Source organism: Amphibalanus amphitrite, unplaced genomic scaffold (genome assembly GCF_019059575.1).
Source record: "Amphibalanus amphitrite isolate SeventyFive unplaced genomic scaffold, NRLGWU_Aamphi_draft 001260F_arrow, whole genome shotgun sequence".
Taxonomy (NCBI): Eukaryota; Metazoa; Arthropoda; class Thecostraca; order Balanomorpha; family Balanidae; genus Amphibalanus; species Amphibalanus amphitrite.
Genome location: NW_024882753.1, coordinates 46,604 through 74,049, shown reverse-complemented (window position 1 = coordinate 74,049; position 27,446 = coordinate 46,604). Strand labels below are relative to the sequence as shown.

At 50.9% G+C, this 27,446-nt stretch overlaps 3 protein-coding genes and 5 non-coding genes across 8 annotated transcripts in view; 2 read left to right on the top strand and 6 right to left on the bottom strand.

Annotated features, from left to right (window-relative positions):
- The window catches only part of LOC122371578 (dnaJ homolog subfamily C member 13-like), a 33,521-nt gene extending 12,958 nt beyond the window's left edge, over positions 1–20,563 (bottom strand). The window contains exons 1-24 of the mRNA XM_043348000.1: positions 20,484–20,563; positions 19,144–19,228; positions 18,366–18,630; positions 17,873–18,073; positions 15,535–15,677; positions 14,284–14,535; positions 13,818–13,964; positions 10,501–10,603; positions 10,156–10,328; positions 9,749–9,956; positions 9,279–9,434; positions 8,816–8,905; positions 8,286–8,450; positions 4,711–4,896; positions 4,271–4,453; positions 3,899–4,006; positions 3,604–3,713; positions 3,168–3,327; positions 2,722–2,867; positions 2,266–2,398; positions 1,724–1,926; positions 983–1,133; positions 593–727; positions 158–312 (exon numbers count right to left, since the gene is read on the bottom strand). Coding sequence (XP_043203935.1) covers positions 158–312; positions 593–727; positions 983–1,133; positions 1,724–1,926; positions 2,266–2,398; positions 2,722–2,867; positions 3,168–3,327; positions 3,604–3,713; positions 3,899–4,006; positions 4,271–4,453; positions 4,711–4,896; positions 8,286–8,450; positions 8,816–8,905; positions 9,279–9,434; positions 9,749–9,956; positions 10,156–10,328; positions 10,501–10,603; positions 13,818–13,964; positions 14,284–14,535; positions 15,535–15,677; positions 17,873–18,073; positions 18,366–18,630; positions 19,144–19,220 — 3,650 coding nt within the window. The 5' untranslated portion in view covers positions 19,221–19,228; positions 20,484–20,563. The remainder of the gene's footprint in view (positions 1–157; positions 313–592; positions 728–982; positions 1,134–1,723; positions 1,927–2,265; positions 2,399–2,721; positions 2,868–3,167; positions 3,328–3,603; positions 3,714–3,898; positions 4,007–4,270; positions 4,454–4,710; positions 4,897–8,285; positions 8,451–8,815; positions 8,906–9,278; positions 9,435–9,748; positions 9,957–10,155; positions 10,329–10,500; positions 10,604–13,817; positions 13,965–14,283; positions 14,536–15,534; positions 15,678–17,872; positions 18,074–18,365; positions 18,631–19,143; positions 19,229–20,483) is intronic.
- Positions 5,996–6,068, bottom strand: Trnav-aac. Its single transcript has one exon. It is a non-coding gene; the product is annotated as a tRNA-Val (tRNA).
- On the bottom strand, positions 6,813–6,885 carry Trnav-aac. The gene has a single exon. It is a non-coding gene; the product is annotated as a tRNA-Val (tRNA).
- On the bottom strand, positions 7,809–7,881 carry Trnav-aac. Its single transcript has one exon. It is a non-coding gene; the product is annotated as a tRNA-Val (tRNA).
- On the top strand, positions 8,031–8,103 carry Trnaa-agc. Its single transcript has one exon. It is a non-coding gene; the product is annotated as a tRNA-Ala (tRNA).
- Positions 11,928–11,999, bottom strand: Trnae-cuc. The gene has a single exon. It is a non-coding gene; the product is annotated as a tRNA-Glu (tRNA).
- A 1,316-nt stretch (positions 20,564–21,879) lies between the features above and the next one.
- On the top strand, positions 21,880–25,093 carry LOC122371576 (ER membrane protein complex subunit 5-like). Its single transcript, XM_043347999.1, has 3 exons — positions 21,880–22,263; positions 22,730–22,886; positions 24,463–25,093. Exons 1-3 carry the CDS (start codon positions 22,185–22,187, stop codon positions 24,557–24,559), a joined length of 333 nt encoding a protein of 110 aa, XP_043203934.1. The 5' UTR covers positions 21,880–22,184; the 3' UTR covers positions 24,560–25,093.
- Positions 25,094–25,243: 150 nt separating this feature from the next.
- LOC122371575 lies at positions 25,244–27,446 on the bottom strand. The gene is made up of 4 exons (XM_043347998.1): positions 27,110–27,446; positions 26,552–26,745; positions 26,230–26,335; positions 25,244–25,819 (listed from the first exon to the last, which is right to left on the bottom strand). The coding sequence occupies exons 1-4, from the start codon at positions 27,176–27,178 to the stop codon at positions 25,283–25,285; spliced, it is 906 nt and encodes a 301-aa protein (XP_043203933.1). The 5' UTR covers positions 27,179–27,446; the 3' UTR covers positions 25,244–25,282.

The window sequence follows — 27,446 nt, the reverse complement described above, 5'->3', positions numbered from 1 at the left end:
GCCAAACAAAAAGCAATGTCGTTTTTATCGTAGTTCTGAGTAATCATGAGTGGTCATTGGTTATCCATTCTCATCGCTACCGATTATCCATTATCAACGCTATCGCATTGGTATCGATTCCTTAGTCCCCTACTCCGCTGTCTAATGTTCCCCTTACCTCATCTCGTTGTTCCAGATGACCTCTGGCGTGTCGAACTCTCCCAGGTAGATCTGGGCGAACTTTTCGGCGCCGTAGTTGTGCAGGTAGCAGACCATGGCCTCGGGTACCAGCTGGCCCAGAATACTCCGCTGCATCAGGTCACTGCCCTTCTGCTGCGAGAAGGACGGCATAGTCAGGTCTGGGTCATCCAAAGATTCATGCAAGACATCTTTGTTCTGACCATAGAATGGCACACCACGAAACCATTAGACATTTGTTATACATATTCATGCTTACTAAACAACTTTGGACCAGCAGCTTCAGTCTGTCAGGTGTCATTGCACAATGTTTTCTGCAAATTGTCACCAGCGAATAGACGCTTTTAACAAGCCGGCCTCGAATGAACCTCATGTTAGTGAATCATCGAATCGTGGTTCGGCTGTACCGTCTCACCTCCTCGGATCGGAAGGCCTGCGAGGTGTGCGTCAGCTGGAGGAACTTGGCGATCGGCTGCACGTTCGATCCCGTGTACATCAGGATGAAGAAGTAGACGCCCGTCAGGTACAGCTTCGACGCCACCGGGTTGTCCTGAAAAAAAAAACACACGAGATACGTCATAACCGAGGGTTTGTGGTCAATACTTAAAACACCACTTATTCGCTAGAACTGTATCTTTCAATTGAAAAAAACAAACCTGAGTTCTCTGACAATTTTGCAAAAGCTGACAGAGATCGATACTAAACGAGAACAAGGTAGATTTTATGACAGCAGCATGTCAGTACACACACACAAAAAAAAAACTGTAACAGAGCCCGACAGTGGTTCCAGTTTTCCAACACTCACCCTGACGACGGCAGTGAGCAGCGTGGCCACCTTCTCCACCAGGATGGGGTCGAAGGTGAGCAGTAGCTGAACGATGTGCGGCAGACAGGACGGCTCCGAGAGCAGACGCTTCACCCGCGGGAGTGGCCGGATCACCGCGCCGTCTGCGTCACTGGGGAGGGAGGGGGTATAGACAGCGGTCAGTCACTGCAGTGAGGGAGGAGGGGGGGGGGGGGGAGGCAGCCGCTTCACCCGTGGGAGCGGCCGGATCACCGCGCCGTCAGCGTCGCTGGGGAGGGAGGGGGTACACAGCAGTCAGTCACTGCTGTCACAGCACGGGTTATACGCAGTGGTCAGGGTCACTGGAGTGAGAGGACTGCCTCGACTTCACCCGCGGAATCGGCCGGATCACCGCGCCGTCAGCGTCACTGGAGAGAGGAGGGGGTACACAGCAGTCACCCACTGGTACTCGTAGTCACAGGACGGGTTATACACAGTGGTCAGAGTCACTGGAGTGAGGGGACAGCCTCTTCACCCGCGGCAGCGGCCGAATCACAGCGCCGTCAGCGTCGCTGCAGTCAGCAGAGGGGATAATTTATGTACACAGTCAGCTCTCACCGCAGTCATGAGGGAGGGAGGGGAAGCAGCCACCAGGACAGACTAGGCCCACCCTGATGCCTGCTGCTTACACTGTGGAAATATTACATCAATGGGGATTCAGGGGACGCCCGGGGTGCCTCCATCGTCCTCCCTGTCACTCACCGGCTGGGGTAGAAGTCGCACATGGTGATGAATATGTTTAGGATGGTCACGGCCATGTCCGTCTCATTCATCACCGCCTGGCCGGTGGCGAGCAGGGTCCACCGTAGCTGCGGCACCGCCTGCAGACTGCGCCAGCCGTCCATACCCTGGGCCCAGCAGCGCGAGCGGGCCGACAGCGTGCCGTCCTCCCAGAAACCGCGCATCTGACGGAGCGGAGGGAAAGCGTTAGGTGGTGTGAAGTGGTGGAAGAGGAGGACGGATTGGGAAAAAAATGTTTATTTCATTCATTACATTTTGTTCGTCCCCTAAGCTAGCTCATAAAGCCATGAATATGAGCCGGCGTGATATGAAACATAATTTGTAGCGACTCTACTGTAGATGTTACGCAACATAAAAAACGTGAAAAAGAAGACTTGATCAAGCGTGCTGATAAAAATTCGGAAGCGTAGCCTACCAAGCAGAGGAGTAGCAACTACAAAACTCGACGGATACATGTCCCGTACTATCCCTTCCGTCATAAGTCCCTCCAGCTCACTCCTCACCTCTTTGAAGGTGTACGGCCCCTGCCGATCCTGTCTGTCGCCATCCGCCGGTTTGAAGTACCACTCGCGCTCTCCACTCTCGGCGTCTGCCTCCCCGTACTCGATCACATTCGACTGGGTCGGCACGTACGCTCTGAGAGAACGGGGCAGACGGTGTCAGTGGCAGTACGCAACTTTCGACCAGCTACAAGACTGGGTAGATGTGCTAGGGTACGGACAGAACTAATCATCGGTAGAGGACAAATCAAAGGCAAGAATAAATATTTAGGCAATTCAAAGGATAATGTATGCTATTGGCAAACAGCTCTATGATCGACAACATTCACCACAATAGGTCACATCAAAGTCTTTGGCCAAATAGTTACATCGCAACAGTCCTTACTCCTTAGCTCAATCAAAACAGTCTGCTGGCTGGATTACCTTATTTCACCTACCCTGCACCCCGACGCCACTCACCTGGATGTGTGCAGGTGGGAGAGGGTGACCAGGTCGGCCAGCACCTTCACCCCGCCGGCGTCCAGCACGTCCTTGACGTTCCGCTGGTTCAGGATCAGCTTGCTGATGAAGAGGATCAGTCGGTCCCGCTCGGCACGGTCCGTGCACTGGTCGCGGAGAGGACACGGGTTAGTCACTGGTCACGGGCGCTGGTTACGGTCAACATCACGGTTACGGTAACCAGCGCCGGTTGCATCGTGGCGGGTTGTTTTGATGTTTATTGGGGCTTTAGGGCGCGCCGACTACAAGGTCATTTTGCGCCCAGACAGCGTGGCGGGTGGGACTCACGATACCATCCTATTGCCGATAAACACCAGCTCAGAGAGTATCAGCAGTTAAAACAGGACGCCAGCTGCAAGCTAGTCTCCTCGCCCGTCACAATCTCTTCCAAGACACGTGATCCTTACCCGTTCCAGCATGCTGACGATGTACTTTGTGTCGGAGAAGTGACCGATGTCCTCGTGGTGGCGTCCGTACACGATGGCCATCGCCTGCAGACACATACACTTCATGGCCACCTTGGGCGTCAGCAAGAACCGGTGGTACAGGTCGCTGAAGAACTCGAAACTGTGGGAGGCGAGACGGGAGGGGCAGGGTGAGAAGACTGTAAGAAAGCCGGGATAGATATTCGTGTTTTGATTGACGCGGGTAAGCCGTAAAATGAAATTACAGAAAGATTTAGTAATAAATGACGGTATCATCCTGTCAGGACTGGCTCTATCCTGACACATTTGGCGTAGCTTCAGTCTCTTTTTCAGCCCTAACACAACTCGCAATTTACGAGAACTAGCCGTCTCCCTACATTTTGTTACGACCCCCGTACCATCCTTGCCCTCTACTCACGACTTTCTAATTGGCGAGTCGTCGAGCTGCCGGGCCTCGTCCTGCTCCAGCAGCAGCCGCAGGTAGTAGTCGCCGATCTGAATCTCGTCCTGCAGACAGTGGTACTGGACCTGCAGCGGCACACAAGGTCACGGCGGGTAACGTTAGACCAGGTGATCTGTCCAGACCGTCACAGCAAAGTATTATGTACTCTCCATAATTTATTTGCCCTCCTGTCGTTTTCGCCAGAAGTCACCATCTCATTCGCCCTTCCCTCGATCAGATGCTTTCTTTTCTCTCTACCGTCCGAACTGACCTCGAACTCTGTGTGGTTCCAGGAGATTTCCACGCTGCCGCCCAGGTCTCGGTCTGTGCTGAAGTTACGCATCTCGTTCTCCAGCGCCTCCCGTAGCTCCTCCCGAGTCTAACAGAAAACGGAACCACTTCTAATCATACACCCGTCATAATAAATACCACATAACATGAATCCCCAGCAACACAAAGCAACAGTCGGTCATTTACAAGGGAACTGGCGAATGCAAGCGTGTAGCGTTTTTAATTAGTGGATAGAACAATCCACTATTTTACTTAGAGCAGTTTAGTTAGAGATAAGGGCATTTAATCTCCGCATTCCGCACGAATACTCCCCATGTGCATCATCTTGCAGTTCAACTATGGCCCACCGTACCTTGAAGTTCCAGATGAGGTGTGGCAGCGCGTGGTCCCGGTTGAACTGGTAGTAGAAGAGCCGCCAGTTTTTCTCCGATTTGACACGCTCACGTCTCCGGCGCAGCACAACCGGTCGCTCTCTGACCTTCTCTTCCGTTGTCTTTTCGTAGCCCATCCTTGTCCGCCAATGTTGTAGCGCGACCTGAAAGGTAGAGGGAAGGGTGTTAGCTGGAGCACCTGGAGTGCGTTAGACGGGAGAAAATGTCAGAGACACGAAGGCGACGCAATGTCAGCGACAAAGCGTTTGAAATTATTCTAACGATGACTTATGAATTTTTCTACGGTGTTCAGCCCCCAACGTCGGTGTCCAAGTTGTTCAAATGCCATACATTCAATGCCCAGTGGCCCTCTTTTCCCGTTGATCATATTGATTCTACACACAGCCTACCACTTCCTCACCTCCACATGTTTCTCGACAAACTTCTCGGCGTTTCGGATCTGCTGGTTGAGCGCGCGCAGGTGGGGGTTGACGGGCCGGCCGGCCTGGTCGGTCGCCAACTGCAGGTTGTCGCGCGTGTTGAGCCGTTCCACGTCGTCGGCCGGTACGGACTCCTCAGAGTCTAGGAACGCCAGCAGACCGGGCGGCTGTGGGGGAGAGGTCAGCGAGGCTAGGTCAGCCGTCGAATCAGGGGAATCACAGATTATACCGAGTCAGAATAATGTCAGCAAGTATTGGGCACATCCGTAAGTTTCCGTTAAATTGTTCTGAAACTGAAACTAATATAACTCATGTACGAAATGTACCAGAATGTATGTAATGTACATCACTGACAAGGTAAAACCTTTATTGAATCTCCGTATGTCAACCGGAAATGTAGGCGGCAATATGGCATGTTAAGAAACTTTGAGCAATTGTCCAACACATCAGTGAGCAGGATTTCTGGGTCTTCTGAATCTCGTGTTGGCAAGCTTCATCGAAACACACGCTGAACACGGTGATGAAATTCATACCCTCATAATGTTGATACCCTTAAGTACCAATTTCGCATCACATACATCTTCGCGCCATTGTCAAAATTATGTTCGTAATACGGTGATGCACAATAAACAGCACCTGCATGAATCAGCGTCCAGCGAAAAAAAGCATTTTCATTCGATCGTTCTCGTTGCACTGAACTTTGACCCACAGCGCCGTCCGCCGCCAGCCGTCGCCGAATATGAGACGACTCGGCTCGTATTACGGGCCGCTGGCAGGGGTGGCGGCGGGGGCGGGGGCGGGGTAGGGAATCGGATCGGACTCGGAGAGCTCGGAGACACACAAGACGATGCAGTCGGAGAGGAGCCGTCGAGGCGTGAGGACGTAACAAGGAGGGAGGAATATACAGGGTTTACGGCCACTACAGTCTACAAATCAGCTGTGTGTTAGCTTATGGTGAGTGGAGTGATGGCATCAGTGAAAAGTGGAAGTGACTATCATCGCGGAACTGCTGCCCTTACAGTGGTGTCACAGCAGTGTTGTGTTCCTCAAGGTGATAGCAGAGGGGTCATTGGACTGCTGCGAGAGCTTCAAGGCAATGAAGCTCATATGCCAGGCTGATGGAGTGAAACATGGCTTCGCCTCATCCCCGCTGAGCATAGCATATTCAGACTTAACTGCAGAAAACGCACCATAGCCGAGTGGCCGCCGGGCGCCGAGGCGGTGTGACCCAGCGAGGTCAGGTCAATGACGTGATGTCAAAACGACTGTTTCCGCCCGGGATCGAACCGGGGACCTTCCGCGTGTTAGGCGGATGTGATAACCACTACACCACGGAAACAGCTGACCATTTCACGAAGCCTGTGCGGCGCGGGACGGCGGCTGGGCTAAGGCGTGCCAGTCTCGAGGGCCCGAGGGGGCCAGGTCAGTGACCTAACCGGTCCACGTTCAAGAACAACCAGAATCTCAATACTCTGCTCGTTAGGGGTCATAGCTCAGGACTCGGGTGGTCCAGGTAAGGTGATAGCTGCATTTGAGAGATAAGAAGGGAGAAGGATCGAACACTGCACACCAGCGACCAGCTAATGCCTATTGTCAGGGCAATGACCAATGGCAACACCGATGAACTATGTTCTCACTTGGTCAAACGTATGCAGAATTTAGGACTTAAGACTCTGCAGTGGTTCGAGGCCAGTTGTATTGCTGGGATACCGGCCTACTACGATGTCCTTGGGCACTTGAAGATAGTTTTGGACATGTGGTTATGTCGGTGACCAGTGGAAAAATACAAGTGACCAGTGACCACCATCGCGGGCCTGCCGTGACGCCGTCTGACGCGGTGTCGGAAGACAGTCTCGTGCCCCAATGCTGAAGAGGTCATTATCAGCGTGGAGCGGAGCAGCACAGCTCAAGTTATCCAATGTGAGGCCGGGGTGCAGCTGGCTTCGGGTCTGAAACAGATAAAGGTTCGACCCAGAAATTCGGTCCTCACGGAGTACAACTGTCATAAACGCAGGACATCCAACCGCTAACGATTCCGATGAAACAACACGGGGTCAAGCCAACAGCAAGAGGTCAAAACGACTGTTTCCGCCCGGGATCGAACCGGGGACCTTCCGCGTGTTAGGCGGATGTGATAACCACTACACCACGGAAACAGCTGACCGCATAACGAGGCCCGTGCGGCGCGGGACGGCGCCTCAGTCGCTGAACGAAGGCTATTTGAAGTTGTGAGTCACGTTTTGGGTTCAGAAAAACTGACGCGATAGCCAAGACGGCAGTCCCAAGGCAGTGACATGAAGGCTGAGCAATAGCGAGAGCGGGATACGAGATGCGCCGGTGGACGAGCGACTGCCGGTCACCATTCTGTCGTGAATCGACTGCTTCTGGGACCAATTTCAGATGAACATCAACCAGGAAATATTCCGTACAACTCCTGATTTAGACCGACGGACGGCCGCCGAGGAGCACTGGACTGTCCTAGCGACGCCGCCGCGTGGGTATGGGTATGGACTCCGGAACGACGGCTCGGCCTCGAGGGAGGAGTTTACCAGAGGGAGCGGAGAGCTTATCATCCTCCCGACGGAATAAGAGCACAAGCTCTGAGTCCCTGTTCGCAAGATCTGCAGCAGCAGCCGTGCCAAGCTGGAGGCGATCCCGCTACCCTGGAGACGGCGTAACAGCTGGAGGGAGACTCGGCAGACAACCCTGAGAACAAGGTCGCAGCTGACTCAACATTATTCGTTCAAAATTCATGGAAGATCGGATGCCGATGCCAGTTCTCTCGAAGTCCCGTGACGAGGCAATGAACGACCACCAGCTTTGTGCAGGACACTGAAGAGTGAAGACACTCTAAGAGAAATGGATTTCGCCTCTCCCACGCATGCATGCGACAGTGCCCGTGCTTAGCGAAAGCACCAGAGCAAGTGCAGGAACCCCGCCTTACGACAACATGAGGACGTTATCCTGCACGCATACCAGCAAAACAGCGGAGCAGTGGCTGCCTCCGACACCAAGAGCCCCTATTGCAGACAGAGGAGAATCACAACAGGTCAAATGGGCAGCGAAAGGTCAAAACGACTGTTTCCGCCCGGGATCGAACCGGGGACCTTCCGCGTGTTAGGCGGATGTGATAACCACTACACCACGGAAACAGCTGACCGACTGCCGAGGCCTGTGCGGCGCGGGCCGGCGGCTTAACAGAGGTTATATCTGACAACTGGGCGTGTCTTACGTCAGTGAAAGTGGTCAATGACTCCAATGGTCGCCATCAGACCGACCAGTGGCAGACCCCTTAACAAGAGGGGCTGTAGCTCAAGTGGTAGAGCGCTCGCTTAGCATGTGAGAGGTACGGGGATCGATACCCCGCAGCTCCAAACTTTTCACTTTGAGCACATGAAACTGAAGCAACCGAGTCATCACGCGCAGTCCCTTTTCTCTTGGATCTTCAAACGCTCTTATGCTCCCTACAAAACTTCAATTATGTCATAGAAACGTTTGCCAGGCCTTCTAGCGTCCGCAAAAATGGTCAAGGAAAATACCTCCCGTATCCACTCACCACGGTGCGCGCGAGGAGGTCGGTGGCGGTCTGGTGGCCGGTGCACCACAGGGTGATGAGCTGCCGGCTCAGCTGGCGGTGAGTGAGCAGCCGTCCGTCGGCCGACTGGGTGAAGAGCGCCGTGTGTAGGTGACGCGGCAGGGCGCCCTCCGCCAGCGCCAGGTCCTGAAGGGGACGAAGAAGGCGTGTGAGCGTGGAAGTCATCGGGTAGGAGTGTAGATGTGGTAATACGCGGTTGTGCGCGGTCTTACAAGATGGTTGAAGCGGCTCCAGTTCGTGCTTATTCAATCGTTATTAGTTAGTGCAAGCTGGCTTCCTCAACTCCAAGCCCATTCACGACTATCGTCAAGAAAGGCGAGAGGTCCGGACCAGCCTCAAAGAAAGTCGGCCTCAGGAACAACTTACCCACCCCACGTCGTTAAATCCACACACTCTCCACTTCCCCAGCCTCTCCACACTACCTCCCGCCCCAACCCATATCAAAATATGAGCGCTCTCCCCTATCCCACACAAAGTTACGCGTCTCGTACCTGCATCCGCTCGGCGGTGGCGGCGTCGCCCTCTCCGATGATGGCCCTCATCACCAGTCCGGCGCCCTTCACGATCGCCAGGGACGGGTGCTGCGACGGGGAAGAAACAGGGCGTAAATGGCGAGATACAACTGTGGGGACGGGTACATAATGCCGGACTCAAGCGTAAATGATTTTCGAGGCGCTAAAAGTTAAACAAAAAGTTTTTGAAGCAAGGTTACTTAAAGTCTTTGCAGGAGTTCCGAGAGACTAATGGCAATCGTGAGAGCATTCGTTTGGCTCGAACCACGTCATAGCTAATAAAGCATAGGTTATCGCAACGCAAACCTGACGCCAAAGTACGCTTCTTTCCTGAAACTCGTTGACTATATTTCCAGAAGGCTTGCGCACAAATATTTGAATGGTCAACGGATTCACTTGGTCCAGATCGCAAATTGATCTACTCCACAGGGACGCCACCTACCAGGAACAGTTTGAAGAGTGAGCGTCCGCGAGCGGCCACCAGCTCCAGCAGGCTGTCGAACTGAGCGCCGTCCGTGGTCTCGCTGTACGGCGCGCACAGGCCGTAGGTGAGGAAGTCGAGGAACGCCGACACCACCAACGCGCCAGTGCCCTGACGCTGGAGAACGCGCAGAGACGAAACGGATGGCGGTGACGGAACGGCTCAGCGACAGATTACCAACACGTGAATAACAAACAAGAAGCTAAGCAGAATAGAAATCAAACATGAATGCCAAATTGCCAAACTGTCTACTAATGAATCATGTATCACTACCACACTTTTGTTGATTAACTTATCAAGAATCTCATGGTCGAATACACGTAGACATAAACCAAATAATATCGTGTATGAAATGAGCTGTCATCTAGTAACTCGATCAAACCTTTAACAGCTACACCGCCATCAGTGGAAACCCCCTCCTGTTCCCTTACCACGTGTGCAGACCAGACGTCGAGCAGCTTCTCCAGGAAGACCTTCGAGCTGAGCAGGCTGGTCTTGTTGAGCTGCTCCTGCTTGAGGTCGTAGTCGGCGTGCATGGGTTGCAGCAGGGCGGCCAGCATGTCCAGCGCGGCGTGTGTGATGGCGTCGCAGTCCCGCTTCAGCGCCCGTACCACCTTCAGACCGATCTGCTCTCGGAACCTGCAGGGTCGAGTCAGGTCAGGTCACTGGTCGGGTTAGATCTGTGCGAGGTGAATGATAGCGCGCTAGCTAGTCTTTTCGCCTCTAAAATACCGGCTTAGACCACGAGACCTAAAAGGTAGCTAGAACTCGACACTATGGAGCCCTTTCCCAACCACCCGCATCTGGTCTCTAAGTCTGGCCAGGATGGCGAACTTACCCGGGCAGCTGGGTGAACGCGGCGAACCCCGCCTTGCTGGCCACCAGTCGGCGCAGCGCGTGGAACTGGGCCTCCACCACCGTGGCCGGCAGGGCGCCCTGGTCCCCCTCGCGCTGCAGTAGTGATGTCAGCGCCGCGTTGATCAGACGCTCCTTGTTCTCGGCAAACAGACTCTGTGAGAAGAAGTGTGACACTGTGAGCTGTGGCAAACTGTGCACATTGTGTATCAGAGGATGTGAGTTTTTGGGGCGATGCGAGGGTCGAGCCACTGAGGATGCTCAGCGAGATATGGCCAGGTATGCGAATACAACATCGTTAGACTAAATAAGGTTCGAAATAACTCACATCTCCGGTGACGGCGTGCAGGAGTCCGCTGTAGGAGACGTTGGCGTTGAACCTAGCCACTGCATCGGCGGCCGTCCAGGACGGCGGCTGCTGCTGCAACAGCCTGACACGGACAGCCAGGTCAGGGGTGGGTGACACAGACACTCCTGCTGCAACAGCCTGACACAGACGAAACAGTCAGGGATGGGTGACACAGACACTGCTGTTGGAACAGTATGACACAAGGCAGGGAGACGAAGCAGTCAGTGGGCAAGGGTGACAGCGTTTGCTGCTGTCTGGCACACAGCAGAGACGAACCAGTCAGTGGAGTGTGGATGGTGGGACAATATTGACGGAAAGTCCCAACTGGCCCTCAAAACAAGAGTCCCCAGGGCAGCGTGAGCCCAATATTCCCAACCAACGCAGGACGCGACCGGACACCTCATCATTCGCCCCCTCCTCTCCCGGCAGGCTAGCCTGAGGCGAGGATGAAAGCGCGACACCAGCCACGCGGCTTTGGTGTCGTATAACGACCGCACTCCCCCCCCCCCCCCCCCAGCCCCGCCACCCACCCTCAGCCAGCCGACCCGTCCCAGCCGCCGCCGCGGCGCGGTGCGGCGGGACACCCGACACCGCGCAACAAGCTACCGACAGAGGAGGCTGTGGGTCTGATTGGCGGAGCGCAGGGAATTGGAGGGTACTAATATGTAAGTAGTTTACGGCACAGCTGAATCCCCTGGCAGCAGGCCGGGGAGGAGATGGCTTTATGGAGTTAAAGAGATGTTATGGCGGTTACGTGTATGTAGCTTGCCTGGCTGACACAAATCAATTAGCTTTTATGTACCCTCTAATTGGTTAGAAGCCAAATAAAACAGCTACGAGCGATACAAAACTTCTGTCAAGCTAGCTGCATTCATCGGTTCAGATAAAATGGGCACGTGAAGCCTTTGTGTCATAATATGGCTAACATCCAGTAACAACGAACAATGGAGCCATGGAGATCGATTTGGTCAGGAAGCTACTGTGACCATTGGTTTGGTGATACAGCAAAAGGCACTCCACTTGTCCCACTCCAGTGCTCTGCCGCAGTGACAGTCAGCCCCCTCTCCCCTCGAGAGCTGGATCGAACGCCGACATATGACACTCCGCCATCGATCCAGGCGTCATGTTGCCAGCCGAGCAGAGAGCGACCACCTCTCTCCTCCCGCCCCCCGGGATCACATGGCGGTGCAGCCTAACCCTCAGGCCGCAGACCTGACACCGACACGGTCAGCGATCATGTGATGCCGATTAGCCAATCACGCTGAGCCCTCATATCAAAGAGAAGAAACGGTCATTCTTTTATGGAGATTTGAGTGGTGGATAGACAGGATCGTGCCGAGCGCAAACTTCTCCATCTCTTATTTGTGTTTCCTTGCAAAACTGGCTACATGACCTGGCAAAACGTGTTCCCGCACCGGGAATCGAACCCGGGCCTCACGGGTGAGAGCCGTGTATCCTAGCCACTAGACCATGCGGGAGATGGAGACTTCTGCGCTGATGTATGTATCGTGTCAGACATTGTGATATTTATTCACTTTCGATGACAATACAATTTAGATTTTTGTGGCTATTTAGAATATTTGTTTTTGTGTTGTCATCGAAAGTGAATAAATATTCTGCGCTGATTTCTTGTAACAAAGAATGAATCAGCTCCAAGCCTGAACCCTCCACCGTGACGTAGCCACGATTCCGACGCGCGATCAGTTTTGGATTAGATAGATTAGACTATATTCCCACAGATACATCTTAACCCGCGGTCATTTTCGAGAAGGCAGTCAGTCACCTGTTCGCCTTGCCCCCAGGTGCGCCAAGTCTTACACACTGCCAGTAGCCTTCTAAAATGGAATAAACGAAGCAATCCCTCTTTAATGGGGTATATCTTGGGGTATATCTCCTCAAATGCTTTATGCTACCACCCTACCAGCCTTTCAGAACCCTCCCCATCATGACCAATTAACTAGCGACACGCGTTTATTACACCCTAGGGACACCAGCCGCGGGCACAGCCGGTCCGAGAGACGAGTCGCGCGGCCTTTACGTCCCGCCCACCAACCCGACCCGAGCTGTGACCTTTAGCGCCGCGGGCGACGGCAACACAAAACGAGCAGAGCAGCAGCCGACTCAGCTGGGCTGTTTGGGCCTTGGGGGTCGGCAGCCGGTCAATGTAATAGCCCGGGGAAATTTCAGCCGTGATGGAAGACCCGCCAGCACAGCGCTCAGAGGCCATTCGTCCGTCGGGGCGTGTCTGTCGTGCTTTTTAGTGATGTTTACCACGCTATATGGTGGTATCCGAAGGTTGGGTTTATCAAGTGGACCTTCCATGTGGTGAATGCGATTTAGCAGCTTCTGGGTTCAATACACTGTGGGTGTTGTTATTTGTCAACAGACCCGTTGTCGATAAATATCATCCAGCTAGTTGCCACCCAACTGACGCACAGAGTAGTGACTCAGCTGGTATCTGACCGACGAGTACTAACTTCCTGTCACCGGTAGGTAGTTGATTAGCGGCTACGTTCCTGTGTCCTATCATATACACACTGCAGATAACAGCGTGAGGCATTCCGCGATACTGGCAGCAAATACCACGGTGAACGCGATAGCACGGCCCGATCAAACGAATTAAAATTCGAGCGGATCGAGTAAAAATGCTGCACTCTTCCAAACAGTAGACGGTAACTTAATTGGTACTCAGACCAAATCGAAACCCCGAGTATCTGATCGTCTCCTGTAATCGGACGCGCAGCGCGTCCTATTACATAGGCTGAGTAACATCCTGCCGGCTGAGCACAATCAAGTTGAACTGGCTGGATGCACTATCCAGCATCCCTCCATAAGCCGCATCCAATTACTATCCGCGACTGGGGTACGCTCGTGTTTACGTGGAGGTGGGATTTCGCTTCACCTCTTATATGGCTTCAGTGTACGCAGCCAGAGCCAAAACTGTCAAACTATCCACGGGTAAAACAAACATGATCGTCGGTTGGTCTACTCCGTCGCCGCATAATCTCTTCAAATACTTTCAAACCCATATTTTTCGTTTTGCTACTGACGGTTAGGAATCATGGCCTCTTTGATAAATGGACGGTGCCGACCGTAATTCACATTGTCTGATAAAACCCAACCAAGTCGCTAAAATATCTCTAAACCATGGCAAACTCTCGGTTTTCATGAAATCCCAGTAAAATCATGCTCACTTTAACCAGAACCCCAGACAATCACCTTGCTGACAACAGAGTTTGGGGGAAAGGGGCAAACAACGCCGCCTTATTGCCCAAATTAGCCGCCCCTGTACTCACTTGAGGTGCATCGACTCGACCTCCTCCTCGACCGGTGTGAACAGCGGCCCGAGCCGGTGGCCGCGCGGTGTCGGCGTCGACCGCACGTGCACGTCCACGTTCCCGGCGGCCCGCACACTGTCCAGTAGCGAGGCCAGCAGCGAGTCCCTGCGGGATGCAGGGTAGCAGTGGGTTAGAGGGGCCTGTGGTAGATGGAGGCCAACGGTGAGCACCCGGGATACCGGCAGAATCACCGTCCTATCCAAGGCGCAAAATGCTACGTTTCCATAGTTCGAAAGCTTAGACGTTTGTCACAGGAATGCACATCATTCCCCACCTCCCTGATTGCGGAGAGGTTATCATGCTGCAGTAGGCGTGCACCCATCTGTCTGTGGAGAGGTAGAAACCCAACCCCACACACCCACCTGTCTGTGGAGAGGTAGAAATCCAACCCACCTGTCTGTAAAGAGGTAGACATCCAACCCACCTGTCTGTGGAGAGGTAGCTGCGGACCTGGCCGTCGTTGTACTCCACGCTGAAGGTCTGCGCGCTCTCCTGATGTCGCACCAGCGCGAACACATGGCTGAGCGGCCGCAGGGTGCAGACGGAGTAGCTGGCCGGGTCGCGCTCCAGCAGACACGTCTCCGTGAGACAGAGCGTGCGGCGCACTGGGTCCGGGTGCCGCGCCGACTGCTTCTGCACGGTGAACTCGGCCAGAGAGGTGAGGTGCTCGTCCGTACTGCCGGAGAGCGAGGGGAATCAGGGGTGTAGAGAGAAAGCGTGCACTATTTTTACTGGACCTGATCGATTTCACTACCTATGCATTGTAGCCAGTATATTGAGAAAAATGTGTATACGTGGTTTGGCGATGTAAGAAAATGTTTGAATTTTAATTAAAAAAAAAAAAAAACACGAACAAGCGAAATTTGCGCTTCGTGAATTTTCATGAAGTTTCAAAATACTTGCGATTATCAGCCAGCGACGGATAAGAAGAGACACAAAATAAACAACGATAAGGAAGACACAAAATAATTCCAACCGGCATTTTGACGGTCTGCTTCACCACCTGCACACGGGTCATGGACCATGAACCACAGGTAGTCTCTCCTCCCAATCATACGACCCGGCCGCCCGTGGCACCTCGCCACAGCAGCTGGGCCCGCCGGGTAACTGGCCGTCGTCTCGCTCCAGCTGGCAGTAACCACAGACACCACCGCCGCTACCGGAGCCGCGGAACAGCGCTATCGCCCAGACGTCGTGTTCCGACCTCAATACTTACCATACTCAATCCCCTCTCATTTAATCGTACTTACGCCTGTCCCCAATCGCACACTAACTTGCACATTCAAAATAAATTCCTAGACCTTTAGCTGACGTGTGACATGCACGCCTCGACATGGCACAGACCTCATCCAATCAACTAATTGACGTGTTCCTCGCACATACAGTCTGACGCCACGGTCCCAAAACGTGCCTCTCTTTAAGTGCTCTTAAACTCAGTTCCGCGCCTACCAGTTATATTGGAATCAGCACACGTCTAGTGCTAGTGCCTGCCCGTTAGTGTCCCAGCCGTGCATTAAAGTAATGTCTCAGCCAGCTCACTACTACCGACCTAGTTTCCCAGTAAGCACCTAGTTACCTGTAGTGCCCCAGCCGGTCTTCAGCGAAGTACCTACCCCACACAGCACCCAGCTCCCTACCTGTTAAGTAGTGTCCCAGTCATCCCTCAGCTCCCTACCTGTAGTGTCCCAGCCGGTGTTCGGTGAAGTAGCCCAGGGAGACGGCCTCCTTCCTGGAGGTGACGTTGACGCCCACACAGCGGGCCGCCTTGTCCACCATCAGCCGCAGCACAGTGTCACGCTTCTCAGAGGCAAACAGGTGCTGTGAAGAGGAGGGAAGGGCGGGGGGGGGCGGTAAGCCGTAAGGTATCGTAGTGGGAAGTCGTCGGCAATACGTCGCCCTAATATAGGGCATAATGTTAGTCAATTTCACAATGGCTGACCAAAAAAAAAAAAAAAAAAAAATGCGTAATAGGTCCTAGATAGGACAGACAAGCAAGCAGCGCTTCTCAACTTAAATACTATCATGATTGATATATCTCGAAAAAACGAACATAGTGAATAACACGCCCATAAAATACAGAGGAAAATATTATAATTTAAGCCATAAAACATCGGATTCACCGCGATACAAAATCAAACGATGCTGCCTGACTCTCCGATCATCCAGAAAGGACCAAAGCGTCGCTTATATTCGCCAAAGTGGTTAACCCGCGACCTGGTGGGGGGGGGGGCTATTTTTTGCCCCCCCCCCCCCTCCAGACTTTTCGATATATCTCCAGAACCGCTGCGCCGATCATCACCAAACTTTCAGTACCCTCCCGAACATCAATTTTACACATTGTGACCACAAATTTTTCCAAAGGCTATGATAGGTTGGCCGGAAATGACGTCAGAGTGACGTCATGTTCTGCCGTTTTCGACCCAAAAAAGGGTTTCGCGGGAAGAGCTGTCAGGCCTATAGCTTTGCAAATACAGAAAAATGATAAAGACATAAAAGCTGTAGATTGAACAGGGCTACAAAACTGCTATCTCGGATTATTGAAATTTTTGGATTTTGACCCCCAAAAATCAAAAAATAGATTTTTTGGATATAATAATCAAAAAATCCAAAAAGTTTTTTGAATTTCGCAAAAACCGGAATATATGTGATAGTCCTTACCGCCTTCCATCCACATACCAAATTTGAGATTGATACCTCTTTTTTTGGCGAAGTTATAGCGAAAACACTGTTCAAAATTGATGACGTCAAATTTTTCAAACTCCATTTTTAGCAATTCTAGACCCCGTAGCGCAAAACAAAGACCACCATTAGACTCCCCGTGACGAGCTGCATCGAATCAATACCCAGTTTATGCAAAACTATCAACTTTAAAATTTGACCTTTTTTAGCCTGACCTTGACCTGACCTTGACCTGAACTTCACCAGAAAGTGACCTAAGCCGTACCTGATAGTCTTATAACCAACACCATTGAGTTGGAAATGAAAAATTGGCCATAAAACATGTATCACACAACCTTAGTAAAGTTGGGCTCATGTGACCTGACCTGTGACCCTTGGTGACCTGACCCGTGACCTGACCTGGTATTGCCAGTGACCTCTAATAGCAACATATCTACTAGGCAACTGACGCCCTACCGCTGATTCTCGACAAAATACGTTTTCCTCGGTGTTATAGCGCATTTCCTAGAAGACCCGTGAACGGTGAAACATTTCATCTTTGACCTGACCTGTGACGTCATCGGTGACCCCGAGGTCAATGAAATTTGGTTCCCTTCGACAAATTTGACAGGCCTTTCGAACGCCGTTTGAATTTTGCGGATCCGTCCAGTAGTTTCGGAGATACGAGGGGGGGCAAAAAATAGCCCCCCCCCCCCCACCAGGTCGCGTTATAAACAGACCCCACCAGGGCGCGGGTTAATAACCATACACTGATCGATCATGACAAGAACACGTCAACGGCGTTGACTTTATGCATAAAGGAAGACAAACTCAGCACGACGCCGAACTCCACTAACAAAGAACGAGGAAGTTTAGTCCATCGGAGTACTTTGGGTTAGCACATGGTCTGTTGAAGCGCCCTTTGGAGCTCAGTTTTGTTGGCCGCTCATTCAGCGCCAAATATTTATATTAGCGACAACGCAATGAGTGCACGTTAGGCGTCATTGGGCAGCACACCCTCGTCTCAATAATACGAGCCAAGTTTCAGCACAATGCACATGTGCCACCAAAATCCATGACCGGGTTGTTATGGTACGGACGATCAATGATCGTGGTAGCGTTGTTTGGAATGTAGTGTCATGGTGATTGTACGCAATGACGATAATACAAATTTAACGAACAGAGCCATTCCCCGCACCATTATTAGCAACAATCTCAGCTTCCCTCATGCACTAACTACAGTACACCAGCTTCCAACCTAAACGGAGTACCGCAGGCCCCAATGTAACACTAATTTATGACACCAAAGCCCTCATAGTCCACAATCCCACTTCACCCACCATATCCCGACTCACCATCCTGCCGAATCGTCCGCAGATGACAATGAACCCTCCGGGGTAGTCGGAGACGGGCACCACGGCCTCCACGTCCTTGTAGGCGTAGGAGGCGACCAGGGCGCCGGTGGCCGGGTGCCGCTGGTCCAGCGAGCACGGACCGGCCTCCAGCACCACCGGCACACGCTGCTCGGACCAGTGGTGCTTGAAGCCGTTACAGCGCTGCCGGAGACGCGCAGGGAGCGGTTCAGATCTCTGAGACGAGTATACTCGTAGGAGACATATGTACGATATAAGAAACAGTTACTTACACGTCTACACAACTACAATCATAGACTGACTGACAGGAACTTTATCAAGGGTAAGGAGTAACTAGCGCGGGCAATCAATAAGAAAAGTAAAACGGTCCAATTTCCCAACCACCTAAAATGCTGCACCACCCTCTAGCACGGAGCGCCCTTTCAACACCCTCAGCTCCCGTCCTCTCGCCCTACCCCACCGCTCCGCTACTCACGAAGGTCTCCTCCTGGGGCTCGCCGAAGCCGGCCCGGTACCGCAGCGCCTCGGTGATCAGCTCAGCGCGGTGCTCGCTCGAAAACCGCATCGTCTCGCTCTTTTTGCCCTTGCGCACGAGGATGGTAAACTCGTGTGGGGAGCCGCCGCGCGCCGCCGGCACGATTCCCAGGAAGTCCTCGTAGAGCCACTGGTTGGTGGCCTCCATCGAGCTCGGGTTGTACGTGGATACGCCCATGGTGCCGATGGAGAAAATGCGACGGAACCTGGCGAAGCACACGGCGCGAATGAAGGTCGGGTCGGAGCTGGCGTAGGCGGGCGTAGGCGATACGCGCGGAGGTGGGAAGAGGGCGGGTAAAATAAAATAAGAATATTGACATTGATATTCAAATGCAAGAGTAAAAATTTTAATGGTTTCAAAATCACCTCTCACAAGACATCATAGGCATTGGAAATCCTTTTTATCAAATTGCTGAAGAGCTCAGTGCTCACTAGGGGGAGCTAATGGACCATTTCAAATAGAAAGTCTTCCTTTGGTTTTGCTCAAACTTGTTAACTACCATCTAAACTTTGGCAAAAAGTGTGAGCAAACAGAATCGAATTCTGCATCTTGCAATGTTCTTGCAAACAAAAGTAAATGCATGGGAAATACAAGATATTACACATACAGCCATATTACAGAAATCACACTTATGATGCAAAGATTTAATTTCATTTGTTATGCCATCATAAGAATCTTCAATGCTGAAATGCAGACCAGCTTAAAAATTGTTACTTACTTTCCTTTCCATGAGTGTTTGGTGAGGAAGAAACAAGCAACATCCCTGTTGTTCTTCAGTTTTGGCTTGTCAGCCATATTGATCCCTAAAAAAGATGGATCAGAATGTGTATTTGATCACTCATAGGTTTATGTCTGTTGGTATCAGATTGAGAGCTGTGATGTTATGCCAGAATACCTCATTCACTTATCTTGTTCACATCACACCAATACACTTTATGGTATGCCAATGCATTGTTTCTCATAGCAAATAAATAATGCAAAACAAATTATTTTTGTTGCATCAATTTTTACACCTACATTGCTTAACCCTCGCCCATGTAGGGGGGGGGTTGGTGCAACCCCCCCCCTGAGGTTTTTCGGAAATAGTGCAAAAACGGCGGCGCGCAGCGCCGCCAAATTTTGGGTACCTTATGGGGCAAACCTTGCGCATCTTTTGATAAAAAAAATTTGACCGGGTCATGTCAGGTCACGGAGTTATGACGTCACAAAGGGAACAGCCTCCGGCCGGATTTTCACAAACTGGGTGCCAACGTCCGAGGTTTCCTGCCGGTGGTACGGACATCGGTTGATGGATCGTGATGAAACTTCCCATGCATGTTGGGGCAAGTATTGGCTATCATATGGTATAAGAAACTTGACCGGGTCAGGTCAGGTCACGGAGCTATGACGTCACAAGAGGAACAGCGTCCGGTACTATTTTTGAAAAGCGCCCGAACCACTATTTTGCTAATTCTTGTCACCTCAATGGGAATATGCAGCAATATTAGCTTCTATAGGGAGCAAATGGACCTTCCAAATCCAAAAATACAATCAGATTTCAAAAATTTAAATTTTGATTTTTCGAATTTCTGCCGCCGACTGTGACCTTTCCGACTTCCGGCGCTCCCAACGCGCCATTTTTAGAGCTAGGGAAACGAAATACATACCAAACGATAGAGAATTGATCAAGGAACACGATAGTGAAGGTTTCAAGTCGATATCTCCCACCGTTTTGCCGCAATAGCCGCGGAAAGTTGAAAAAAAGTCTATTTTTCCGGAAATTTGACCTTTGACCGGTCAAAAGTAGGTCAAATGTTGACCTAGGACCAAAAAATATACCACCAATCGCGAGATCTCGGCGAGAGCAATCCGTTGGTCTTTTCCGCTAAGCTCTACGACGCTCCGTTTTCAAACGCCAAGGGGGGGGTCGCACCAACCCCCCCCCCTGCATGGGCGAAGGTGGCAGATCGCCGTTTACGGGCGAGGGTTAAATATAAATTTTGGTGTAATTTAGCCAATAAAAATGATAAACTAGCACAACATAAAATTGAAATATCAGCCTTTCAGAAAAAAACTCACATATATTTGGTGCTCCAACTGCAGAGCAGGATTCTGGTAGAATGTGATAAAGATCTTAGCTCAGTTTTTGCTGGATAATCTGAAAAATAGAATTAGTTGGTTAAGGCAAATATTAATACCCAAAGCACCAGCATTAGAGTAGCTATGGAAATAAACCATGTTAAACAATTTTGAAAATTCATCACACAGCTAAAATGTAAGATAAACTAGGCTCTACCCTTGCCATTGTATGATCCATCTTTACTTATTTCAATTTTTTAAAATTTTCAGGCAGATTAACTTATGCAGTGGTTACTCAAATTGCATAGCTGTAAAATCTTATTATTAGTTAACCCAAAACATGCATTTTTCTTTAATCAATATGATAATCTAACAATGAAAGCAAAAGCAGCTCTAATGTTCCTGTTTCATAATATCATACTGAAGAAGCACAAAACAAATCTTCTTTGACAATGGCAAAGGGTAGGAGCATCTTCAAACTAACCTGAACCAGTGGTAGGTACCAACAGCCATGACAGTCGACAGAAAGTAGAAACCACGGTATAATTAAGGCCTGGCGTAACAGGAATATGCCAGATACCATTGTAGGTTGTAGGTTTGTAGATTTGTAGGTTTGTAGGTGGTAGGTAAGGTTAGGTCAAGTCAGGTTTGTTTAGGTCTATATATCTCTGTCATCCCAATCTGGCATCTTCCTGGGACGCCAGGCTTACTAATACCGAAACCACCGCTCAGGTGCACACGCACCCTAACATCCAGTTAACTACATTCATTTTGCAAACATGTACCTATGTATATTTCATAATGGATGACGAATCTTGCATCATAATTTGTCAAATCATCAGAATTAATATTCAGCCTCAGCACTCAGAAAAAAAAACAGATCGAGATAGAAGCATGCTGAAAAACCTGAGTTCATTGACATACGATGCTGTAACGCCTAAAGCAAGGTTGCCTTGAAATACTGTTTAGTTTATACGTTTATTCATGAAAGAGAAAGCTAAAAAACTAAAAACACTTGAGGATAGCCACTTAAACAGAAATCGTACAACATAAAAACCACAGCATCTAACATCTCAATAAATCCAAAGCTTTTTCAACACGTAAACACAACACACACCTCCCTTGCGGAACCGCCTGCGACGAAACCAGCGCAGGTAGTTTTCTAATAGTTCCTGATAAAAGTATCCTTTAATTTCCCTCATACATATGTTCGATGTAAACAGTGAATTAATATTAACAACAAATAAATAATTTATTGATATTTTCATTAATGAGTTTATTAGGAATATTCACCTTTGACTCTAATTCTTATCCAAAAAAGCAAGCATCAAAAAAGTAATGATGATCATTGATTGCAAAAGCAACGCACCAGATTCATTTATTGCGCATGGTGATGGCCAAGTGATGGCCGCTTGGAAATAGATAGGTGGCGATAAAATATTTATTTAAATTTGTGTTGGGCCGTGCTACATTGTTAACATAGTTCTGCGTAGCAGTTCATGATATTGTGGTCAATTCTGATCGATTTGTTTGGAATTACGAGTGCTGCTGCTGTTACACGAGTGCAGAGATTCGGTCCGTGGTTATCGTGATCGATTCAAGAGGCTATTTCGGTCATAATTGTTTTGATACTGAAGAAAATATTAGACAATTGAATCTAGTTTATTCCTAGTTCAAAGGACAGATACTATTTTAACGAACATGGCCTCATTATTTTACAAAATTTTGTTAACATGTGGTATCTTATCACTTCTCCACACTGCATATTCCGCGACCCAGCGTAAGTCCTGGTTCTAGGCTTCTAGCATTTTCTTCCCACATTGATGGCTAGCTCCTTAACATTGTTCTTTATTGCTTGTTTCTTACAGCTTCTATGGTATCTCTCAAAGTTTGCATTTCTATGAACATTGTTTGGATGGGTAAATTTTTGCTTATGTGGATGGATGCATTTTTAGTGTCTGTATCTTATGCATATTGCTGAAAGTGATTAGTTTTAAGCTATATTAGGGTATCAGTGGAATAATTTAGGCTTAAAGCATGGTAATTGATAACTTCAAATGACCTTGGGCTGCATGTATGGTATGTGCACTTAATGCAGGCCCAGATTATTATTCACCTTTGCCTTTGTCAAATCTTACTTTAAGATAATGCTCTATGTTTTGATTTTGATATTTTTATTGTGTAAAATAATATTAAGTGGCATAACCATGTGAGGATCTCACCAGAAGACTACTGATTGGTTTCAGATCGGTCCTACCTGCGGCTGACTGAGCAGGAGTTCACATCTCTGCCCATTGACATCATCATCCAGGGAGTTCTGAGTCTCATACTCAGCATGTATGCAATACTCTTCATAGCTGGAGAGTTCAAGGAGATCCGTGCCAATGTCGACCTCCAGGAGAAGTAAGTTTAGCTAGCTGGTGCTGGATGGCTTTGTGGCAAAATTATTTTACTGTGTCTTATGTTTTCTTAACCCGCGCCCTGCTGGGGGGGGGGGGGTGTTTGAACACCCCCCCTTGTGGTTTTTCGCGAATATCTCAAAAACGGCGGCGCGGAGCGCCGCCGTTTTGGTACACCTTATCATACATCAATTCTACACAAGTTGTGAAAATTTCAGACCAAGGTCATTCAAGGTCAGGTCACCAGGTCACTTGAAGTGACCTCACCTCATAAAAAGTTTCAATGTCTGTCATAGCTACACCGAGTGACCGATCGCTTTGAAACTTTCAGCGATTGCTAAGAGCAATAGCATGTACAAAATGTATATCTCAGAATTTTGATATCGATGACCTAAGGTCAGGTCAATTTTGCGACCTCCCCATTATAAGTCAATGGGAGAAAATTGAAATGCGCCTCTTTTGGTCGAAAGACATTATAAACACTCCCAAACACCGAATTACAAGTGGTTTAGACACACTGAACATGAAAATGGTGTCCGTGACCCTTGTTTATGCCCTGAGGTCATCTTAGGTCACGAATGGTATCTAACAGTTTTTCGCAAATAACTTTTGATAGAGGCATGCTAGAGCGATGAAAACGCCTTAGATGTGTTCAGCTCGACGATACGGATCGACTGATATGCAACATGACCCTTTCCGGTCAGGTCATGACCTTGACCTGAGGTCAAATTTTCAAGTTGACCTTTCAAGGTCAAGTTATAGTTCATTCGATGCGTCTTGACGAGAGGAACACGATGCCGGTAAAAGTAAGCTCGTACAGGGCTTGGGTCAAAAGTTATTGCAGAAAAACTGTTTCCGAAAAAATCGGCTATTTGTGCAGTTTTTGCCCCCTGCAGGCAAAACCGTTGGCGTTAGGTCAAATCTGAGAGAATCACTCAGAAAGGGCGTTAATAGGGCTATCGAATGCGCTTTTCCGCGGCGCTGTAGCTCTATTGGTTCCCGAGTTATGCGTTGGCTTCTTGGAAATTTTCGACATTCGACCTGGAAATCGGCGAAATTTTGCCTTCAATGACCTCTGGTGACCTGACCTTTGACCTGACCAAAAAATTGACCGAAGTGATTTCGTCATTATTTTTGACGCTCTTTCGAACGCCGCCTTCCGCGTATCGCTACGTGGCCCAGGAGCCGAGTTACAAGGGGGGGTGTTCAAACACCCCCCCAGCAGGGCGTGGAAATCCAGGACCCCCAGCCGGGCGCGGGTTAATCAGCCATACATTATCATTCAACTCAGGTTTTGGTCCACATAATTTGGAGTCAATTCAGTGTCAGACTCATGGCTGATTGTCTTATTTCATCTTTTTTTTTTAATAGTTTTACTGAAAGCTAATCAGTTGATAGTTGTATCTTGCTCATTTTTTAAATATGATGTTACAGTAGGTATAAGCCAAAAAAATGCATTTTTGGGAGGGAACATATCTGCATCATCTCTGCCCCCACCAGTTTAAAGGTCATCCAAACATAATGGGTTTTGCCTTTGCATGGCAGTTTTGCAGTGTGTGACACTTGCTGTCTGCCGGCAGAACGTGGGACACGGTCGGCCACCGTCCGTCGTTCATGGTGCTCTCCCACCGGGGCCGCTGTCTGACGGCCCACTACCCGGCTGTGGTGGATGACTGACGACCCGGAGACTCCCCACCGCCCACACGCCTGCCTCTGCCTCTGCCGCCGCCGCCGCCGCCGCCATCGCTCCGCTAGTCACGTGCGCGCGCGCGCCAGAGCCGCCCGGCCATCGCGAGCCGGCCGTCGGCGGCTGATGTGATCGCCATTCCGAGACTCCGGGTGTGGCGCCGAGCTGGAGAGACGTAAGGTACCCCGCGCGGGGCCCCGGCCCGTAGGCAGCACGTGCGAACGATGCCGCTCCCGGTGAGTGTTACCGCCGGAAGGCTGAACAAAGCCGGGTCGATTGAGACAATTGTGTATTATTCAATGATTTTCCGCGAGCACCACCCTGTTTATTCCCCGCGTGTGTGTGTGTGTGTCGAGTGCGTTAAAGGTGACTGATGTTCCGCCGTGATGGACGGGTGTTGGTGGGTATGATTGGGTGTCGTCCGGTGTCAGAATCACGTGTACTCACTGAGGAAGGGTAGGGTTCGGTTCCCACGAGCCAGCCTCGTATAGGTCAATACAATACTGAGATGAGGAGCTCGTGCAGATCAGGCTTTGGCAGATGCGACGACCAAGTGCTACAGGACTGGTGTTATGGTGAATAATAATCAGTTATGTGAAAAAGTGCTGCAGAACGTGAGACTGTAATGAGCAAGACGTGTGCACGGCAGACGCGTGCAGTGCAAGATACCCTGATTTAAGCCTACAAAATGTACTACTGGCTGGATCACAGCATCAAGTGGCCTGTCTGGCGGCACAGCGACATCCGATCATTCCCTTCATCAGTACCATACCGTGTTTGCGCAGACGGTCCCGCGCGTCAGGGTCGGGTAGACCCCCAAAGATCCCACCGAACCCGACCTCGCCTCCACGCAATCCCAAGTACCGATTGTCGGCGCCAGAGGCGGCCGATTCGGCGTCGGCGTCTCCGTCTGACTCTTCGGCATCGCCTTCCGTTTCGTCTCCGTCCCACGCTTCCGAACTAGGTTTGGTTTTCGTTAATTGCACTGAAGTTACTGGCCGAGGCCGCGAATGCTGTCGTTCGGAACTGGGTGCCTCCCTCCCAGCCGTGCCGGGCTGTGCGCTGCGGTGTCGCCGCCGCGGTCTGCGCCGTTTCGCCTGCTGTCGTCGCTGCTGCTCCCGCTGCTGGAGGAGCTGCTGTTTCTGGTGACGGTACTCCAGCAGCCACGTATCCGGCCACTGGTCCAGCGGGGAGGGAGCCGGTGAGCTGAGAGACCGCGGCCGCGGAGCCAGCGTCTGACACAGACGGAGCTGTGGGGGGGGGGGGAGGGTCAGCCCGGTCAGAGCGGGTGGAGCTGGTAACTTGAAAGTGACAGTACACAATGGTGGATCTGTACTAACAACAGCACTCCGCACAGCCACAGTGTGAGCATGGATGAGAGATTACCTCATCTCTCATCCATATATATCTCTCATCCATGGCGTGAGTGATGGCAGTTGACCGTGAGTTCCTCACTGAGTTCAGCAGACACCATAATGGGACTGGGGGGGCACGTTGTCTTGGTGCCGCTCAGTCGGCGAACGTGAGCATAAATGAGCGGATATTTATTAGCCTAACAATATGTCCAATGTTACAGCACCTGACACCATGTCGGTAGACTTCGAGCCATTGTTACTAATGCCGTCCATTCAGCCACATGCCGGTGTTTCCGGTAACGTACCGGTTTTCCTGTGTCGTCCGTGGCTGGGTACGGATCTGGTGGCGGCGGTAGAGGTGTGCTTCGATCCACGCTGCGTGTGCGGCTCCCCTGTAATAGGCGCCGATACCTGCCCAAGAGGAACGGGAGTGGAAGCTTAGTGAGAAGCCTCGATGACTCGAAGAATACGTGAAGGGCACTCATTTTCCGAGAAGAGACATGTCAACATACGCTTGTTACGTGTGGAGTTTTTTTTTGCAGTCGCCACACGTACATCAAATTTGTCTGAATCTGTCTAGTTATGATCTCCACGAGTTTGCCTTTATAATCGCGCGTTTCGCCTCACTTCTCGAAGTCGGTATTGTCGTTGTCGAGCCGTTTCGAGTCCATGATCTCAGCGAGGGCGCGCATCAGTCGGATGTCGGCGTCCAGGTGTCGCCACTGCAGCTGGCGCCGCGCCGCCTGCCGCCGACCGGGCTCCACCACGTGACGGGGCCGAGTCGGAGGGCCGGCGTCCACCACCGCTGACGCTGAGGCGACCTGAAAAGGAGGGGGAGGAGTAGGGGGCCTGTGGAGGGGTCGAGGTTTTTGGTACAGGGAGGAGGAGTGGCGGAGAGCCGGGCCGCTACTCGCTCCGCTCTGCACAAGTAGGAAACTTGAATTATCATTCCAGCCCAACACCCGAGCAGTGTGCTGATGAAAAAGCGAGGCTCAGCCACAGGAATATGCACTTGTTCCCTCTTTGGATATTCTATGTAGCTTGGCCGTTAGTGGAGTTGGCTGTTGCTATAGAAGGGAGAAAACTGAAGCAATGGCAGAAAACTCGACCGGACGTGAGTCGTGAACAATGCTACGAAGGCTGACAGTCTGACACAACTACCCAAGCAGAGGAGACATCACTTACCCTGCTGCGGTGTCCGTGGTAGCGGAGCTGCCGGTAGGGCTCCACCATAATCAGCTCCCGGCGCAGCATGCTGGCGCTCTGACGGACGTGTCCTAACGGTGCAACCGTTCAGCCGACCAGCTGCAGCTGCTGCAACGCGGGTCAACCGGCTGATCAGGCCGTCGACCGCTAATGACAAGCTGTACAAACAGAAAATATCCTCTTCCTTCGTCAGGCTGCGAGGAAGACACGCTCAATTTCACATGGCCACTTCTTATTCCACTGCCGTTCTCCCAAGATAGAGCCCTGCTTAGGTCTGCGAGACCACCTTTTTACCAGCTCCAACTCATCTCACCTC

Excerpts from the sequence above, each read along its gene's own strand:
- LOC122371576 (XM_043347999.1), top strand. The coding sequence starts at position 22,185 with ATGGCCTCATTATTTTACAAAATTTTGTTAACATGTGGTATCTTATCA. Across the intron at positions 22,264-22,729 it reads TGCATATTCCGCGACCCAGC|ATCGGTCCTACCTGCGGCTG; the intron begins GTAAGTCCTGGT and ends GATTGGTTTCAG. Across the intron at positions 22,887-24,462 it reads AATGTCGACCTCCAGGAGAA|AACGTGGGACACGGTCGGCC; the intron begins GTAAGTTTAGCT and ends GTCTGCCGGCAG.
- LOC122371575 (XM_043347998.1), bottom strand. The coding sequence starts at position 27,178 with ATGCTGCGCCGGGAGCTGATTATGGTGGAGCCCTACCGGCAGCTCCGC. Across the intron at positions 26,336-26,551 it reads GACAATACCGACTTCGAGAA|GTATCGGCGCCTATTACAGG; the intron begins GTGAGGCGAAAC and ends CCTCTTGGGCAG. Across the intron at positions 25,820-26,229 it reads CGGACGACACAGGAAAACCG|CTCCGTCTGTGTCAGACGCT; the intron begins GTACGTTACCGG and ends CCCCCCCCACAG.